Source organism: Lissotriton helveticus, chromosome 2_1 (assembly GCF_964261635.1).
Source record: "Lissotriton helveticus chromosome 2_1, aLisHel1.1, whole genome shotgun sequence".
Taxonomy (NCBI): domain Eukaryota; kingdom Metazoa; phylum Chordata; class Amphibia; order Caudata; family Salamandridae; genus Lissotriton; species Lissotriton helveticus.
In genome coordinates, this window is record NC_136059.1 from 1,548,799,352 (window position 1) to 1,548,820,021 (window position 20,670).

Here is a 20,670-nt window from a genome sequence, read left to right on the forward strand (position 1 = left end):
CAGCATTACCTTATTCCTTTTATATTGTTTAGCCAACTGTAAATTTTGGACGTATATGTAATTTTATGATTGCATATCAAGACATACCTCTTGGGAAAACATATGTGGTTCATGAAAAAAGTTGTGTAGGAGGCCACATGACAAATTTTTGTATTGTAAACATTTACGACAAATGCGTGAGCCTGTCCAATTTATCATGAAAAGAATTCGTTAAATACAAAATTACATCAAAGGTGGATTGTCATTACTCTGTGTTAAAGGCTGTGGACACATATTCTGACACAGGGAATCCCACAGATTACTGTAATATGCAAAGTTATTGGTGTACTGTATAACGCAAAGTTATTAGTGTAAATGTTTCAGAAATGTATGACAAATGGAGTAGACCTAACTTATTATGTGTGAAAACATACGTTGATCATTGCACATCGGGAGGAGGCACGACAGGAGAATGTACGCACGCAGGGGGCTTGCCGCAGAATGCAAAATTCAATCCGCAGGGTGGCGAAAACTTGCTCGGATATTGCTTCTAGGATTGGAGAAGCTGAGGAACAAATCTCTGTTTTGGAAGATGCAGTAGCGGCGCAGAAGGGACTGGCGAGTATGATTAAGGATCAACGGGAGGACATGCTCTGGGAGCTGACCGATTTGGAAAATAGGGCCAGAAGAAATAACTTGAGAATTTTAGGAATTGATGAAGGCAAAGAAGGTGAAGATGTTAGGTAGTTTGTAGTGGAACTATTCACTGAAGCCTTTCCAGAGGTTACGCAGTGGGACTGGCGTTTGGAAATACAGCGGGCGCATCGGTTCCCGTTCAAGAAAAGGCAGTCTCCTGGTCCTTCTGGTACAACTCCTGCTATGCCAAAAGCAATCTTGATTTGCTTTAACTACTTTCTGGCCCGAGAGAAAATATATGATCTTGCTAGACCAGATAAGAGGCGGATGGGGAAGGGCTGTCAATTTTTTGTCCGACCTGATTTTTGCCCGGCAACAGTGGAGCGAAGGTGGAAGCTTTGCCAGCTCATAACTCCGTTTCAGGCCAAGGGCGCGCAGGTCTTCTTACTTTTCCCATCCAAGCTGAAAGTAATCTTCAAGACCCAAACAAAGTATTTTGTCTCGGAGATACTGGCGAAGGAGTTTCTGGACTCTATTTAACTAGAATGTACACGGCTGAGTACTGGGTATTGATGCAGGGGCACTTATAGTTGGGTTCTAGCCTTATAGGCTGATCCGATCATATTATTTTTTCTTCAATTGCTGGTTTTTTTTCTGGTATAGTGATCAGGGTCAGACTCTTAATTCTGTTAGCAGGGGGGTGTAGGATCCAGCGGAGTGGGAGGTGGCAACCAACCTAAATCATCGTAAGGACCCCGGTTCTGTTGCTCTACCAAGGGGGTGAGGGGTTGGGTGGGGGTGGGGGTGGGGGTGGGGGGCAGGTCTTGACTGGGGTGAGGAGTTGGTGGTGGGGGTGTTGTTGTGTTGGTTTGTTATTTCAGGTCTGTGGTAGAGTGGAGGGAATGTGTGGTTTGTTATCATGAGCAGAATTTTTGTTAAATTTAGGATTACTATGACGATTGTTATGTCCATTGTGTTTTCGGATTATGGAGAGGGTTACATAAATCTGTTTTTGAATGGGGCGGAATAGATTGCGTTTTTCTTCATGGAACGTCTGTTGGTTAAATGATGGGAAAAAACGTGGGATGTTCTATAAGATTCTTCAAATGATGCAGGTTGATATATTGTGTCTCCAGGAGACCCATATTCCATGGAGCAATCGCGGGCTCTTAAGATTGCCCGGCTATGAGTTAGCGGTCTGGTCTCGTCAGACCTCTATGATTAGGGGTGTGGCTATTCTGCTGAAGAAGGGGGTTGGGCGTCTTAAGAGAGAGAGTTAAAGAGGACATTGCGGGTAGATCGGTGATTGCTCAGATAATGATAAATATCCGTCCCCTGTCGGTCTGCCTAATTTATGGCCCTAATTTGGACTAGCAGCATGGCCGCACCCAATGATGTTCTGTGGGGATTTTAATATTAACCTAGCTAGTCAATTCAATTTGATAATCGACCGCAATTACGTAGGTAGGAAACCCCGTGTGTTTAAGGCTCTGCAAACTCTAATTGTTGAACACAGTCTGATAGATCTCTGGCACTACCTTCATCAAGACAAGGACGGGTTTACATTTTATTCTATCCTGCATAACAAAACGGTTCGTCTTGACTATGCTTTTCTCTCCGATCAGTATGCAGGGACCGCAACTATTGAGGTGGTGCCAAGGACCTAATCAGATCATAATGCTCTAGTGGTAGAGCTTCCTTGGGACCGCCCTATTAAACAGTTTAGGTCTTGGACATTTGAGAGGAAGCTCCTTTTAGATCAATTATATCAGGACCACATGGGGCATTGGATTTCAGAGTTCATGGATATCAATAGGGGGACTGCCTCGGACTGCGCCATCTGGGACGCATTTAAAAGCCGCGTTGCGCGGAGAAACGAAAAGTTTTCAGCCTACTGCCGGAAGACTGCACAGGCCTAGACTAAAAGTCGGTTAGAGGAGCTACGCTCGGCTGAGCTCGAGTTAAGCACTAACATTCGGTTGGGTCGTGAGATCTCTCAGAGCCAGAAGGCGGCTAAATACGCCCAATTTCAAACCTCTATGTACGAATTTGGCGAAAAAATCGGGTACGGTTCTAGCTAAGAGACTTCAGCAAAAGTGTGTGGCAAATCGCATTGTTCGTGTTATGGATCAGCAGGGCTGTATTCAGGAGACTCCACAGGGTGTAATGGATGTCCTTATGAAATTTTATGCTAGGCTTTATACTGAGGAGTCCAATGTTATTCAGAATCAGAATGGTGTTGATGACTTTCTGAAGGCTATTGATACCTCGAGGTTAACAATAGAACAGAATGAGGTACTTTCGGCACCCATTACTTGGGAAGAGGCGGAAGGTGCAATTAAATCTCTGGCTAATGGTAAGGCCGCTGGCCCTGATCTTATTCATTTAGAATTTTATAAGACCTTTTCTGCAGTAATGAGACAGGATCTGCTTGCTGTATTTAGGGCTGCACAGGCCGGTGTTATCCCTGACTCTTGGTGACAGACCACGGTCGTATTATTTAAAAAGAAAGGTAAAGATGAGCTGAAACCCTCTTCATACCGGCTAATATCACTCATCAACACCGATAGCAAAATTTACTCCAGGACCCTTGCTTTTAGATTAGCGCGTTTCATAGTTCCTCTGATCTCAGTACGCCAACATGGGTTTATTCCCGGCAGGGACACAACCGACCTTATCCGGCGCGTTATCGCTCTTTTGGATTGGACGCAGTCCACAGGCTCTCCCCTCGGGGTGATCCTGTTGGACGCCGAGAAGGCGTTTGACAGGGTCTCCTGGGGTTTCCTGTGGGCTGTGCTGCGCTGGAAAGGGTCTTGTGCCGAGTTTATTCAGGCTCTCCTGGCACTTTATATTTCCCCAGTTGCGACAATCGCATTTCAGGGCAAGAGTCAGGGTGCTTTACCATCAGCAGGGGAACCAGACAAGGTTGCCCCTGCTCGCCCTATTTATTGAGCCTTTCCACATATGATTGAAGCGTGTCAGGATATCTCGCCAGTTAGGTTTCATGGGGTGGAATACAAGGCATTGGCGTATGCCGATGATATTGTTGTCCTAACTGATGATGTTGGGTCCACTTTTGCGGCCCTAGAGACTCTGGCCGGTCAATTCGGGGCTATGTCTGGATACAAGCTTAACATTACAAAAACTCAAGTTATCCAGTCAGCAGGTATGCCTTCCTCGCAGGTATCTGTTGCAACAGAAGCTATTTATCTTGGGGTTCAAATCGCCCCTGAGGTCGGTCAGATTCCGGATTTAAACTATCTCCCCGCTATCGATTCTCTTCATACTAAGTTCGAGAGGTTAGACCATCTCCACCTGTCACTCTTTGGACTTTGTAATGTTCTGAAAATGTTAATTCTCCCAAAGTTTTTATACTTTTTCAGGTCAATTCCTCTTCTGATCCCACAGGTAACATTGGTTAGGGCGGAGAGAATTTGTCAGAGGTTTTAAGGGGCTATCACCGGGTAAGAAGAGCTGCGAAATGGACCTGTCTCCCCAAGGAGCGAGGGGGCTGGTCCGTCCGTAATCTCTTACATTACTACTGGGCTGCCATGCTACAGCATTTTGGCTCACCATTGGTGGGCGATAGGGTAGATTCACTTATGCATCAGTCCATCTATTTACGATCTAGCCCTCGGTGATGCTGCCAAAGGTGTTCTAACACGTGTGCTTGAGCCAAGCTATTTCAAAAAAACTAAATTTAAGGTCAGTTGGGCTCTGTTTTCTATCTGGCAGAAAATTAGTTCTCGTGTGGCTATCCCGAAGATTAATTCTTATACTCCGCTTAGCGCTGTGGGTGTACTACCACCGATATTTCAGGATGGTGTAACATTTAAATGGTATTCTGCAGGCTTAAAAGACATCGGCGATCTGGGTCAAGATGGTCAGCTGGCCTCCTTTTCCTTCCTAAAGGATAAGTTTCATTTGCACTCTAATGATTTCTTTCAATATTAGCAGGTTAGGAGTTTTTTGGATAGGAATTATCGTAGAAATCCTAGCTTGCATGATAATATTACCGTAGTTGAATTGATCAAGAAAAGAGCCAGAATAGGCATTATCTATCAATATCTCTTGTCAGATCTCCCCGATGATTTGGACATTCATAATGTTAAGTGGGCGGCGAAATTTGGTATTCCAGTAGTGGATTTGAAACAGCCGCTTGAACCAGCCAGGTCTGTTTTAGTTTCGGGTACTTTGCGTTCGCAAAGCTACATGGCTATGTTCAATCTATATCATACCCCTGCCAAGATTGCTAGCTGGGGGGGTGGTTAGGGGGATTATTGCTCTAGATGTAATTTTTTTGCAGCTGATGCAATTCACATGTTTTATTCATGTTCTAATTTGAGTTTTTTTCTGAAGGATATTGAGGTTTTTATCAATCAGGTGCTCAAAATCCCGGTTAACATCTCTCCGGAGTTGATCATAACGGGCTGTGAATATTCAGGAGCTAATAAAAGAACAAGGTATGCTCGAGCATTCCTGTTCATTGCAATGGGAATGCTACGGTTATGTATAACTTCACATTGGTTAAGTCCGGAGGCTCCTACCTTTGATCACTGGAAAGCTAGGATGTTGGCTTGGTATAATTTGGAATCTTCAGTGTATCTGTTGAGAGGGAGCAGGAGGCGCCAAGTGGCATCTAAGATCTGGGCCCCTTTTGAGTACTGGCTCTCGCATTAAAACCATTTTCTCCCCCTTTTTTTTCTCTCCATCAATTGTTTAGTAGGTCAAACATTTGTTATCGTTTTTTATTTTTTTATTAAAGTTTTATTGAACAAAACAATTACATTGGCAGTTTTGACATGAATCATACATTAATGTTACGATCATTTCAATACATAGGATTAAATATACATTTCCTATAGAGGCAGCAATATATCCTTTTCATCGTCAGTTACAATTCCACCCAAGTACCCTATCTTAGTCCCCTTCTTCCTCACTATCTGAACTATGTATGTCCTCCTCCGGCAGGGGTTCACATATGTCCCTTCGGAAAACATTCCAGGGAGTCCAGATTTTATTCCACTTGCGTGGCTCCCCCTGCTTGCGTATACTGTGCGTTCTGTAATCATAACCAGGTCCATGTTTTTACACCACGCTGCTTGTTATAGTTTTTTTGATAAAGATATATGTATTCATTAACTTGTTTCCCCAACTCGACACTATGGGGTTGATTCCAATTTGGGGGAAAAAACGTACGATTTGTATCCAGAGCCCTCTCCGTACGAATTGTACCCGTCCGTCCGAGTCGCGTAGTACGATCCGTATTCCGTGAATCCGTCCGAATCGTCGCGATCAGTATGTATTGCAAGGCTGAAACCGTGAACCGAACGACTCGTACACATGCTGTACCACTCATACACATGCCGTATGACCCGAGGAGTATGATCGGGACCGGGGTATGAGTATGCGATTTGTACGGTCCACGTCAGGTAAGGGCGAGTTGTACGGAAAAGCACACAAACACATACACACGTACGGTCCGTACACCCCATGATCGCAGGGGTACGGTGCGTACCCCCCATGATCGCAGGGGTACAGTGCGTACCCCTGCGATCATGGGGTGTACGCACTGTACCCCATGTACGATGGGTGTACGAACCGTGTACATGGGGTACGGTGCGTACACCCCATGATTGCAGGGGTACGCACCGTACACCTGCGATCATGGGGGTACGTACCGTACCCGGGGGGGGCCGTTCCATACCTGTTCCGGCGCGAACTCTGCTTTTACTGCTGTTTTCAGCTCCCGTCGAAAAAGGGTCGTACGGGGCGTACCCGACACGTATCATACTTGCTGGGTCGTAAAAACCAGCCGCGAACCGTACAGATGTCGCGTACAGCGGGTTCCGAGGGAGAATCGTACGGAGATCAGAGTCGTACGGTCTCTGTACGACTCGTATGGAGTATCACTCCTGGTACGAATCGTACTTCGTCGTACGTTCGGGGGACGTTGCAGGGTACGATTCGTACTGGAAAAATGCTCCGAACGGCTATTCGGAGCGGTTTTTCCCAAATCGGAATCGGCCCCATTGTGTTATTGTTCTTATGTCTCTGGCTTTTTGTTGAAAAAAAAATAAATAAAGTTATAAAAAAAAAAGAAAACATACGTTGAAGCCAATAGGCCTTTAAAAGTGGATTGTTACCACACCATGTTAAAGCCTGTAGACAGGTATTGCATTAGATGGATTCTCACAGGTTACCACAGAAGGCACGATTTTGCTGTTGGTTTGCCTCTTTGGTTCGCTCCTCTGACATACCTCTTGTTGAAGTTGAAGATCTGCAGTGTGATGATCCTTGTTAGACCTTCTTAAGAAGGATTGTATATTGTTTTACCAATTGTGTAATTGTATGCGTATTTGCAAACTGCGTGACAGCTACTGTGAGAGAAAGCGTTTGGTCAAAATAGGCAGCCCAAGTTTGTGATGGTGACAAGTGAACAATAAAAGTTATAGGCCTGGCGGTTCATTTGGAATGGTATGCCAGATGCCATCGGACTGATCTGTTTATTAAGAAAGTGTGCCTGACTTAATTATTTTGAAAAAAAGCATAGGATAAAGCCAATAGTCTATAAGGTGAATTTCCAATTGCCATTAGACTGAGATAAAGACTGTAGACTGATATTTTGTTACAGGGAATGTCAGTGATTACCATAGTAAACCAGGTGTAGGTTAGCCCCATGACAGGCTCTGCATGTAAATTAGAGCTTCAAGAATCCTTGGTATGTCGTTTCGGAGGGGTTTGATTTTGGTTTGACAGTTGTAAATCTAGTTTTATGAATGTGTGCTGATGGTTTCTTTGTGGCAAAGCTTGGACTTAATAAAGTAGACCTGAGCTTGTTTTGATGACGAGTGAATGATAAACAATATGGGCCTAATGTATTAATTGGGAAAGTTTATGTCAGACGCCACAGGTCTGATCTGTTTATTCTGAAAAAAATGATGACAAAAAGCAGTAGACATAGTTTATGCATGTGAAAAAACTATGTTAAATCCAAAAACCTTTGGATTGTTATCACACTGAACTAAAGTCAGGAGGTATTGTGTGACATTAATTCTCATAATTTACTATATTAGGCAAGGAGTCTTGTACTGGGGTTTCTCTTACAAGTATAACTAACAAAACGGTATCGGAGGGCTAAAGGGACATTTAAAGACCCGTCTAAGTTCTATCCCCTTGAAGGAACAACATGAACAACAAACAAACTTAGAGGTCTAAATCAGAAACCTGATCTGAATATCTTTCAGAATACCTTCATGTCTAAAAAGTACCTCAAGATAAAGAAGTGGCTAACAGTTATGAACAACAGACCAGATCGCCAAGAAAAGGGCCATCTGTAATTGCTAATCAAAACCCATTATGGATTCCCATCAATAACTTGTATGGATCAATGTTTTCATTTGGTAATCCTGCCAGGGTATTCTGTCTCTTGATCATTGAGACATACGGCATACCCCCATCTTTGGCATGGGGTAATGACCTACAATTACTAGATTAGACCAAATGATGATGATCTGATGGGAAAGTGCAGTGCAAAAAATATAAAGATGAATGTGATGGTTAAAACAGGATAGGGAGCTTTAACAAAAATGAGTCAGTCATCGTTTGGGACAACGACGGACAGAGCGGGGTCTCACATTTACCTGAGCCAGGTCCAGGAAGAGGTGAGGTCCTTTCCCCGGGCACACTGGATCACACCAGGTGCCAAGGAGGAATTGAAACAGATGTAGGAGAAATATATCCTTTACTGTTATTAATTCACTTGTGTGTTTTTTATTATAATTTTTTCACACGTTTCTCACTAATTTGGCAGTAGCATTCTTTGAGAACAGAGACCCTGACGAAAGCCTTGGGTTTCTTCCCATAATAGGCTGAAACATGTTGGTCCTCTCGCAGCTATTTGTTTAAACTGCGTTTATGTTGTTGCACTGTTCTTGTTTTTAACAAGGAAGGGGCTTATGCCCAATAAAGTAATTTTTGTTAAAGCTCCCTATCCTGTTTTAACCATCACATTCATCTTTATATTTTTTGCACTGCACTTTCCCATCAGGTCATCATCATTTGGTCTAATCTAGTAATTGTAGGTCATTACCCCATGCCAAAGATGGGGGTATGCCGTATGTCTCAATGATCAAGAGACAGAATACCCTGGCAGGATTACCAAAAGAAAACATTGATCCATACAAGTTATTGATGGGAATCCATAATGGGTTTTGATTAGCAATTACAGGTGGCCCTTTTCTTGGCGATCTGGTCTGTTGTTCATAACTGTTAGCCACTTCTTTATCGTGGAGAAGCATGGCTCAGTGGTTAGAGGCGGCAGACCCGGAAGCTGAGATCGGCCGTGGACCAGGGTTCGATTCCCCGCCTCGGCGGGTCTCGGGCTCAAAAATTCCACGGACTTGACAATTCTCTCTCCGGTGCCTACTCGACTCACGGGGTCACACTCTGCGACTCTGGGCAATAGCTTGCTTAATCTCCACTACGGCCCCTCGCGGCGGGATGCCTGGCTTTCACCTTGTGGATACCCTGCCGGGGTATCTCACAGGGGAATACCAGGACGGGTTCCCTAAGCAAGCGCCTTGATGCCTTTGGGTGATACGTGCGCTATATAAGTCGCAATACATTTACATTTACATCTTGATGTACTTTTTAGACATGAAGGTATTCTGAAAGATATTCAGATCAGGTTTCTGATTTAGACCTCTAAGTTTGTTTGTTGTTCATGTTTCTCTTACAAGACCATGAGGGGTGAAGATTTGCTCTGTGAAAATCATTGTTGGTGAGAGGGGATAGAAATTGTTTTGCCAATTGTAATTATGTGCATATTTCAAATTGTAGGACTGTACACGTGATGATTATCTTGTTGGAAAGCGTATGCTCAATATAGTAGGTCTGAGTTGGTTATGATGAAGAGGCCAATGGTAAAGAGTGTAAACCTTATAAATCATTAGGAAAGGTCATAGCAGATGCCATAGGTCTTATCTGTTTGTTATGAAAATTTACAAAAAAGGCTGTAAGCCTGACATATTTATTGTGAAAATCTTAGGAGGGCATGGCTGGTGTCGTTTTCTGCTAGGCCATTGCAATAAAAAAAACATAAACAAGCTCTACATACATATATGGAGAGAGTCTTTGGGTCAGCCCCTCCTACATGTTCCAGTGTCATTCAAATTCTCCTCCTCCCTATTGCAGTACACTGCATAAAGTAATGGGTTAGTCCATTTATGCCAGTGGTTGTATTTTCCTGTTAGTTAACGGCACTTTGCTGGATCACATGCAGTGAGATTCAATGGCTGGTTTGGTGAGCAGTCCTTTAGTTTCCCATGGGTTTTCTTTTATATTCCCCCTTTTGTTCCTTTCCCTGTTCTCCTATTTTTTTATTAGAGCATCCTGAAGCTTCCCAGACAGTCCTTATGGGCTACTTCCTTCCTGCTTGATTAACTTTCCTTATGCTTTACCCTGTGCACTGGGAGGCCATTTTAGAATGGTCTAGCCCACAGTGTATCATTGCTGTAAAGTTTGAAGATGACTACCATGGTTAGAAGCATTATTTTGGCCACCTTGGATCAGGATAACAACAAAACAAGTATACACTTTAATACTCAAAGATGACAGCTAAGAACAAATGTTAGGATGTCATTCTTTTACTGTTCCAAGATGGGGCAACACATTGCTCCTAATTGTGTAGCTATGCTGGAACTTTAAAATCCTGATACACTAAGTACAGTACCACTGCAAGATGGTTGCTTGGTGATATGTTTAATTTTATTATTTCAAGCATAGTTCTGCCGTTTAGGTGACAACATGCATTCTTTTTACGACTGCTATTATTTTAGTATATCTTCCATATGCTTGTTGAGAACGTCTATCTGTTTATTGCTGATGGGTAAGTGGGTGAATGTAAGTATGTGGGTGGAAAATGGATGTATGAATGCAGGGATGACTGTCACAGTGCATGTATGGAGTTAAAAAGTGCCTAAATTCATTAGTAACTGAAGAGGCTCTTTCAGCTATAAGTCAGATCTATTCCTATTACTAAATGCTTGCATATATTGAAAGCTGTATGCTTCTGTTTGTAGCAAGTGCATAACCACCTGAGCTATCTTAACAAAATTGAATCGTTGATTTTCATTGTACACAGAGATCTGTGCAACAAATACATTAATCAATTGAACTACTTATACAGAGGATAGACCTGTAACACACAATGATCTACAGCAACCGCGGTCATCCACCAAGCTGTTCTATTAGGAATCAAGCTTGCAACCAAAACTAGCACACCAATCTATGCAGAGTGCATTAATCACCTGAGCTATTTTACTAGCATTACACCCTGAAACCTGCTGGAGACACAAACATGTTTACACCTGAACCCTTAAACCTAAAGTAAGCCAAAGATGCTTAAAATATTTTTCCCTGCTGTCAGTTTCTTTTTTTTTCCTGCATCTTTTTTTTGTTCATATCTGTTTTTTTCAATTTTACTTGGCATTACATACCCATAGAAGGCAACACGTGCTCTCAGTTTCTTTAGGGAAAGTATATGCCACTATAATGTATATATACGTGTGATTTACTGGCGACCAATAAGCTGAAAGTGATTTACTATGCTCCTCATAATGCCATCCCTCAAGATTCCATCTTTCTTAGCTGAATCCATTACTCCCCACTCTTCATCAAATATGTAGCTTCTCTAAGTACCTAATTTCCATTTCTACCACTGATCTGGGCAATTGTTGCAGACCTAATGCAAGTTGATAAGTTTTAGTGATTCATCTAAACATCATTGTCAAACAACAAATGGCGCATCAATTTCAATGCATATTTAAGCCAATAGTAAATCATTGCTGCAAATATCACTGATGTTGAAGAGTTCATCAGTGTAAGTGTATTATAATGCCAGTGAATCTATAATAACAGTACTTGCCGCTGGTAAGAGTGACACTAAATAACCATCATTGATTGCTCCCTCTCTTGTCTAGCAGATCGACATGCGAGCGATTGGTAAAGAAGGTGTCTTTGGAGGTAATCCAGCTGAAGGAGAAAGTCGCCAGGTTGTCTTCTTCTTGCCCATTCCAGAATCTGGAAATAATCTCAACACTTGGCGTTGGAGGTTTCGGAAGAGTGGAGCTTGTAAGGATTCTCAGAGCATTTTATTCAAGTTCACTTTATTTCGGCAATTGCTGCCATAAAAGCACAATAATGTAACATTGTAGATACAACATCATGAAACAACATGTATTACTCTCTGCAGTCCCATGAAATATAATTAGATACTGCCAGTGATATATTACATCTTTGGGTGCTTTTATTGCATTATATAAGTACACAACAGTGTTCACAAGGAACTCATTTAGTACACCAATAAACACTTTTGCAAATAAGTAATTGCACTGCTAAACTTAGAAATAAGAAATGAAATGGGAGACCTTTCTTGAAGTCACAATTTTAATCAAATATCTCAAGTATTCCTAAACAAGCCCGCAGAGACTTATCATTGAAGTATACCTGGCTTCAGCCGAAGCAGGTACATTTATTTTGAACATAGGTAGAAAATATGTACAAGCAAACAGTTTCTATTTGTTTTGTTTTTTCACACATTTAAAGTGATTTTGTGACCCCAAGTGCAGTGACCATAACCCTATTTCAGTGAATATTTAGTGACATAGTTGAACATAAGGACGGTTATTGGTGAATTTCAAAAAGAAAAAGAAGGAAAAGGACAAGCAGAGTAGATTGATTGATAAATAATCCAGGCTGTCTCTTTTGTTAGTTGTCGATGCCGTTTCGACCCTCTCTAGGTACAGGGTCTCATCAGGACAGTATATCTGGGGACAGTAATTAGTGTGGAGGCAGGCAAGGCTGCATTGGAGTATCCGGACAATGTTTAGTCCTGCCTGGTAACACGGAGGATCAGGGAGTCCTCCTGGCGTATGATAACGCTTCAATTGGACTCACTTAGTAATGGGATCTCTTCCTCGAACCTGGGCTTCTCGTGGTCGCTCGGCTGGGTCCAATTGAAGCGTTATCATACGCCAGGAGGAGCAAATCCCACCAAATTATTTTAAAAATAGAAGCGCAGGCTCCCGCGCTTCGTTTTCAAAAAGCCCCCGGGTTGGCCAGGTCCTGGGGCACTGCCACTTGGGGCCCCCCACAGTCCCGGGGACCGCCACCTCCCCAGGGCTATGTAAATTATGTGCGGGAGGGCTCACGGACCTCCCCCCCCCCACTGCCCCAGGGTCCACCACCTCCTGGGACTCTTTTTTAAAATATTCTAAAACCTGTGTGGGAGGGACATGCCCTGGGGGGCCAGTGGTGCATTTCAAGTTGGTTTTCTCTCTCCCTTTTAGCAAAATTTCCTATGGGAGTTAAAGTTGGAAATTAATTATACTCTTTTTCACCCTCCTCAACATTTTTTCCCATTGATAGATCTCTTCATGAAACGTGGCATGCCGAAACTTAGCTGACTGAGTTACTGGATTTTCAGGTTTGCCAAATCTATCCTTGGAGTCAAATGTTACAGGCAAATCAGAAAAAATACTTTCACTTGAAACTCAGGACATTATTTAGAGCTAGGCAGGCTTGATAATCCATCAAACAGTAGAGGATATACTGTCCGCCATACTATAAGTCCCATAAACTGTAATATTTATCAGTGGTTCCAAAGCTTGTATTTCACAGAAAAGAGGTTTTAACTGTGAATTATTATTTCCAGTAATTCACAGTGCTGCATTGATTTGCAGTATATGTTGCCTCCCAAATCAAATAAATAAGTTAAATGGATGGTTATCAAAACATTTCTTCTTCTTATTAGCTCTGTTAAAAGAGACGCTTTCCTTCCAATTTTAGATCACTGATAGCAAAAATGACACTTTTCCATATTGCACTTTATTTTCTTTCATCATGTATGTCTTGTTAAATTTACTCTATAATGCCAATGTACTGCTAAAGAAAAACACATTTTAGAACCCGTTTTTAATTTCCTTACAATGCATTTCGTATTTAAAACATGACTTATACTATTAAGGGAGGGAGCCGAAAAGATGGCCGCCGAATAAGAGCTCTGTGAGAGAGCTCCTGGGGTAGGGATCACCGTAACTGGTTTAAATCCCGGAAATACCCTGAAGAAGACGAACAAACTCCCTTGCCAAATCTACGGGATGAGGAGCTGAAGTGCAGAGTAGCTACAACAGCGGAACGAGCAGTGTGGCGAGCGCATTAGAAGGCAACACAGAAGACCGGTCAGCAAATGGCGGACACACACTGACCTGGAGGATTGAGAGCCGCCGGAGAAGAACTGCCCATCCGTGGTGCCCGGTGAAAGCAGGACGAATAGTGCAGGGTGGAAGCTTGATGAGACTTGAATAATAAGCAGCATAAGGCGGACAGCTGACGGGGTGTGTGTACACCCGACACAGCACTGATTCGAAGGAGCCTGGAAGCTGCCGATGTGAAGAGACGACCCCCGGGTAGGCGATGAGGCGGGGGTCTCCTACGAGGACCATCTCACGCAGGGAAGAACATCTCGTAGCAAGCCAGCCCCAGCTGGAGCTCGACAGCGCGTGCGGAGACGAGCGTCTTGACGGAGCCATCAGCAAAGACGTCGGAAATTGCGAGCAGAGGACAGGAGCAAGACGGCAATCGAAAGCGGGGGCCCGTGGAGGTCCTTGCGCCCAGCGGTGAGTGAGGAGGAAAGCGGGACCGTATTTTAATAAAATCATGAAGAGTGAATCAGTCGGGAGCCTAAACTGTGCCCTGCCTGACCTTAAAATGGCGCCCAAAATCGGACATGACCAACAATAACCCGGCGATCTAAGTGCTCGAGTACTCCAAGCTGAGCTGAGCTGACAATTAAATAATTAAAGAAAGGTCACCTCCTGAACGGGGGAAAACTAGCACCTCTTTGAAACAACCAACAAGGAATAAAAACAGTCGACCAGGGAAGAAGGACCAAATTGAAGTAGTGGAAAGAGAGAAAGTCTTCTCTGCTCCTACAAGAACCAGCCCGACAGCAGCCATCTTACACTATCTGGGTGCTATATTACACAACCCAATGACAATACAACTAAGAAGATAACGAGAGAGCTAAGAGATCTCTAACTGTGACCATCTGGAATTATAATTGACAAAAAGAATACCAGGAGTAAACTGAGTTGAAATTTTTCACACAGCAAATTTTTATATAAAACAAGACTAGATTCAGAAAGTAAGCACAGAAGGGGAACAAAGCATCATCAGCAGCATTTTTACCCGGAAGCAAGCGGAGGAAAGAGTCACTTGAAGACTTGCTACCTTTATACCCTGAAGCAAGCTGAGGAAAGAGTCACTTGAAGACTTGTTACACAGAGCTAGTATGAGCGGGCGATACCAAGAGACGGTAGGCTCGAAAGCTCAGACTATAAAATACCCACCTAATCTATCCAAGAATGCAGCAAAAAAGTTTAAACACGACACCCTGAGAAAAAACCAAGACATACTATTTACGGACCTATATTTCAATATAACTAATGGCGCTTCAATGAATAACCTCATATTCTACACGAACAAAACAACAAAATGGCGCAACACCTTCTCAAGGATGCTTGCCATAAAAACGACTACAAACATCCCTCATGGCATAAAAATGATGACCTCACCATCATACAGATGCAGAGCAGAACTAAGTATCACCATCTACAAATCGGGTACAGTGTTGATACAAGCAGCAAACAGAGAACTGGAGAAATTTGCCAAGATATTCCAAATAATGAAAGACTCATTAGAAGACCCAAGACACCAACTACACCAGATCGCACCAGGAGACACTCCTGTCGCTAATGATAACAACAGTGGAGTCATTAGATATAGGGGACACCATGATCAAAGCTCGATACGAGAAGATAGACCTGAGATAGCAAGGTCCAAGTCTGAGAACACGACAGAAAGAACGGAGAGATTTATCAATCAGACAAACAATGAACAGAACCGGCTCCAAAGAGAAGAGCCGTCCTCGCTCATGAACGAAGAAGCCTCCCTGGTAGAGCATACATCGATCTCGAGAATAATGCCCCATGACAACCAAGAAGTGGACGAGGGAGAAGATATCAGCCCCCCTACACCTCCCTTGAGTATAACACCAACACCATGCAGACTTTCACCCACAAACGCACCCATGACAACACATAACGGAACGAGCAATGACGACACCCCCAATAGTAACGGAAGGAACAATCAAACATGGGTTACAAATGAAAGGGATACGGAACAAAGAACAGATCCAATAAAGAGAAGAACAAAATACAAACCCCGGAGCAATAGATCTGCCTACCCTAAGAAATCACATCAGAACAGGAAAGATATTAATATGCTCCAGAAACTAGTAAACAAGATGGCCCAAATCACTATAAATACCTCACAGGCAATGGATAAAATCGAGGAGATGATGACGAGCATTCACTCCAAGGTCACGCACATCCAAAACGTGATACACCGCTCACAAAGAAAGAGTAACGAAACGATCTGGCAGTTGAAACATAATGACAACAGACCGAATAGGGCAAAACCTTTATCGAAGGAGGAAACTCTGGCCTTAACCCGATCGTACGAAATACCGGAACACGAGAGAGAGGAAAGAATCGAAACAGTACCACTCGACTCAAACAGAACATCGAGAAAGAATGATAGAACATCTAACCCTCACAATCTACAACAGGTACAACTCACAGCCACAGAGAATAAGAATGGAAACCTCAGCAACAAAGAAAAACCGCTGACATGTCTACTACTCAACTGTCGGTCGGCAACGAAACATGCGTCGGATATAGCTGACCTCATCATCAACAAGGACATTGATTTAGCAGTCCTTACTGAAACATGGCTTACGGAATCCTCATCCCCTATCATGGATCTCCTAGTACCACCCCAATTCAACATTTTGAGACTCAATAGACCCATAAAGTTAGGAGGAGGCATAGCCTGCATTCACAGATCAGATATTGAGGTCAAACAAATCCAAGCCGACCCCCTAGAATCAAGCGAATACCTAGGTCTTAATTTCAGAACAGCTACCAAACAAAGATTCAACCTCCATTCTTTTTACCATCCACCAGGAGACAGCGAAAAGTTTACAGAGGAGCTAATAGAGATCATAACGACCAACTCTAATGACGGCGTCAATAATATATTTCTTGGCGACTTCAACTTACACTGGGAGGACCACAACGACAAACTGGTCAAATCGCTGAAAGATTTCCTTGCTGAACTGAACCTTACTCCACTATGCACACAACCCACACATTCGAAAGGAGCGACGTTAGACTGGATTATTGCGCGAAACAAAGATACAGCAATCCTCTCTATAACACCATGCGACTGGTCGGATCATCATGCCATAACATTCACGATACCTATAATGGAAAAAGGCACAACCAGACAACCCCTCAAGACCAAAAAATGGGTTAGAGACACAAGAGATGCAAACTTAGAGCTACTAGTGGAAAGCTGTGAAAGAGACCTAAAACCTCATAACAACCTGCAGAACGTAAACGAACTGACCGAACACTATATAACAACGGTCGAAACTATTGTCAATAACACCCTGCCTTTAAAACTGAAAAATATCTCGGAGAAGACAAAAAATCCATGGTTTAATGAATCGCTAAATGAAGAAAGGCGCAAATTGAGAATGGCCGAAAGAAAATGGAGACAACACCCTTCATCCCCAGAGCTGAAAGCACTCAGAAAAATTAGAGGCCAATATAATAAAATGATCATCAAATCAAAACAGGAATTCATACGGTCAGAACTGGATAGTGCCAAAAACAGACCACGAAAACTCTTTGAAATCCTAAAGCAACAATCAAACAAATTAGCCAAATCTGCCCATGAGAACTCAAAAACACCCCTAAATTGTGAAGAATTTTCTACATTTTTCACAGAGAGGGCGAAATCACTAGAAGCAGAGCTCAAAGACGCCGTGGCAAACATTCCCATTGAACAAATGCCTACGAGAGATACTGCCGCTACAACGGAGAGTACCATAACAAAAAATGAGGCAAGTTGGGATACGTTCAAACTATATGACCAGCACAGTATCGCCAAAACGCTTTCCAAAATAAAACCAAACAATCACTATCAAGATCCCCTTCCCGCAAAATGTGTAAAAGAAATCAATCACGTTTTGATTCCAATGTGGACCGAAATTATAAATGCCTCACTATCACAAGGGATCCTCCCTGACTGCCTAAAAACAGGTCAAGTTGCCCCCATAATCAAAAAACCCACAGCAGATAGATCAGACCCAAACAACTTTCGCCCAGTGACCAACATCCCGCTACTGGCCAAACTAATTGAAAAATGCGTACAGAACCAACTAAGCCAACACATCACCAAGTTCTCATTGCTTGATGAATGCCAATCAGGATTCAGAGCAGGGCACAGTACTGAAACAGCGATCCTCCATATTGTTGACGATGCGCTACAGGCACTTGACCAAAACAAAGCATGCCTGCTGATTCTCCTCGATCTGTCGTCGGCCTTCGACACCGTAAATCACGAAGCATTATTGTCCAGGTTACGGGACAGGATGGGTCTGTCAGGAATTGTGCTGAAATGGTTCATCTCTTTTCTACAGAACAGATCACAACGATTCCTGGTCAACCAGTCAATTTCACCTCCATGCCCTATTTCAATCGGAGTCCCTCAAGGATCAACGTTATCCCCAGATCTGTTTAACCTTTACGTTGAGCCGCTTACAGAAATTCTCCAAAAAGCACAGATATCGTATCACATGTATGCAGATGACACGCAAATATATTTAAAGATCTCTTCCCTAAAAGACTTGGAACTAGTGAACAAGGCTTTAAAAATGGCTCTGCAATGGTTAACTACCAACCAACTGAAGCTTAACGCCAACAAAACGGAGTTCCTACTAATCTCACCAGCAAGGAGCCGTACGGAAATAAAGGAGTGGACGAAAGTGGTGACTGCGCTAAACTGCACCCCAACATTACTCAAGTCAGCGAAATCCCTAGGAATCACTCTGGACGAGAATCTAGACATGAAAGCCCACATCAACTCAATGGCCAAGAATGCTCGATTCCACCTGAACTACTTAAGAAAACTGAAACCATTCATCTCAGAGGCGGATCTCAAATTGGCTATCCAATCCTTAGTTATCTCTAGGATTGAATATGGCTGCACCACCTTAGCGGGCTTACCAAAAATGTCCACAGCACCATTGAAAGCATGCCTAAACGCTGCGGCAAGAATTATCACCGGATCCAGGAAATACGACCATATATCGCCACACTTGAAAGCTTTAAGTTGGCTACCCTATGAAGCAAGAATCCAAATGAAGATAGCTTGTATCACCCATAAAGCGCTACACCACAACACCCCAGGATACCTAGCGAAGAAAATCCAGCTATCGGGAGGGAATCGACCAGCGAGGAGTACTGAAGAATTTCTACTATGGCCAGCCTTTTTCCACAAGAAAAAAACTTATGACAGAGCGTTCTCAGGAGCTGCCCCCAGAATATGGAACTCAATTCCTCCTATCATCAGGAAGATCCAAAATGTGGCATCATTTAAGCGAGAAGTAAAGAGCTTTCTGATGAAGAAATACACTACCTAGAATAGATCAGTCACGAACTGACAATGACCTAAATATCATACTTGTTTACACATTTTACCTATGATAGAAATATATCCACCTCTGACTTTATTTATCATCTACCTCTTATCATCTACCTCATATTTGTTGTCCGTATAACTGTTTGATATATATGTCTACCTAGAATAGATTAGTCACGAAATGACAATGACCCAACTATTCATACTTGCTTACACTTTTTACTTGTGATAGAAGTATATCCACCATTGACTATATTTATCATCTACCTCTTATCATCTACCTCATATTTGTTGTCTGTATAACTGTTTGATATATATGTCTTTCTCCTACGCCTTATATGTTATACGTTCTGATACCCGTATAACTGTTTGATATATATGTCTTTCTCTTACGCCTATATGTTAAGCGCTCTGATACCCACGGGTCTTGTTCGCGCTATACAAAACTTTCTAATAAATAAATAAATAAATAAATAAATATTAAACATTGTTGCATAAAAGGCATTTTAAATACCAGTACGTTATCCCCAACAAAAACACACATTTCTTAGAACATTGACACACATATCTGCTGTTTCGGACAAAAATGCATATTAAGCAGATGACAGTCCAAATCTTTCTAAAGCATATGAAAATCAATTAAGAAATAATGTAATAGATTCTGATTTAAAAGCTTTATTCGGTGTAGTTGAAAAAGACCATAAAAGTACAATAAAATACATTACAATACGATACTATAATATTGTGCAAGGTTAAAAAAAGATCCATAAATGAAAATTCCCAAACACTTAAAAATTTGGGAATATTTCCCCCTCCTTGTCATTCCTGCCGCTCCCTCCCACATCTCCCCCACCGGTCCTATTCCCCTCCTACCTTCCCCCCTCCCATTTATTACTGTGTCCCCTCTTGACATTCCCACTGCTCCCTCTGCCCACTCCCCCGCCCTTTCCTTTTCCCCTCACAGTTTCCGCCTCCCATTTATTACTGTGCCATTCAATGTTGCTCAGTGCTGCCTTTATTATATTGCAACCTTGTTGTAAACTTTTACTTCAATAAAAAATTATGACACAAAAAAACTCGGGAGTATTGAAAAGCAGTCAGTTCATTAAACGCTGAACGATTGACAACAGCTAAAAAAACAACATACATAAAACACCTTAAAGAAAAACCCAGTCATCCAGGGGATACTCTGGATACATTTCTAAGTGCCTCAATGCAGAGGGACTGGTATCCTGCAAGATGGCTTAAATTGGGAGCCTCAGGTAGGTAAAGTCCTAATACTGCTCACAATCGAAGGAGGCTCCGAGGGTCTTCTGAGATCAAGGTAGTAATTCTTCCTAATTTTCATTACGTGTCTCAGATAGGTATGGACAGTCACTGTTATCTCTTCTGTAGCCAGACTTTGGAGAAAGTGAAGTGCCTGTGTGTAATGTCTTAAAGAAA

The 20,670-nt window shown here is 42.6% G+C and overlaps 1 protein-coding gene across 2 annotated transcripts in view; it reads left to right on the top strand.

Moving 5' to 3' along the window:
• The window catches only part of PRKG2 (protein kinase cGMP-dependent 2), a 1,208,151-nt gene that overhangs the window by 760,047 nt on the left and 427,434 nt on the right, over positions 1–20,670 (top strand). Inside the window, exon 11 of one of the 2 annotated variants that reach the window (XM_078677576.1) lies at positions 11,629–11,748. In XM_078677576.1, the coding sequence (XP_078533702.1) occupies positions 11,629–11,748 (120 nt within the window). Of the gene's footprint in view, positions 1–11,613; positions 11,749–20,670 lie in introns of both variants that reach the window. The other variant, XM_078677575.1, reaches the window with a different exon arrangement.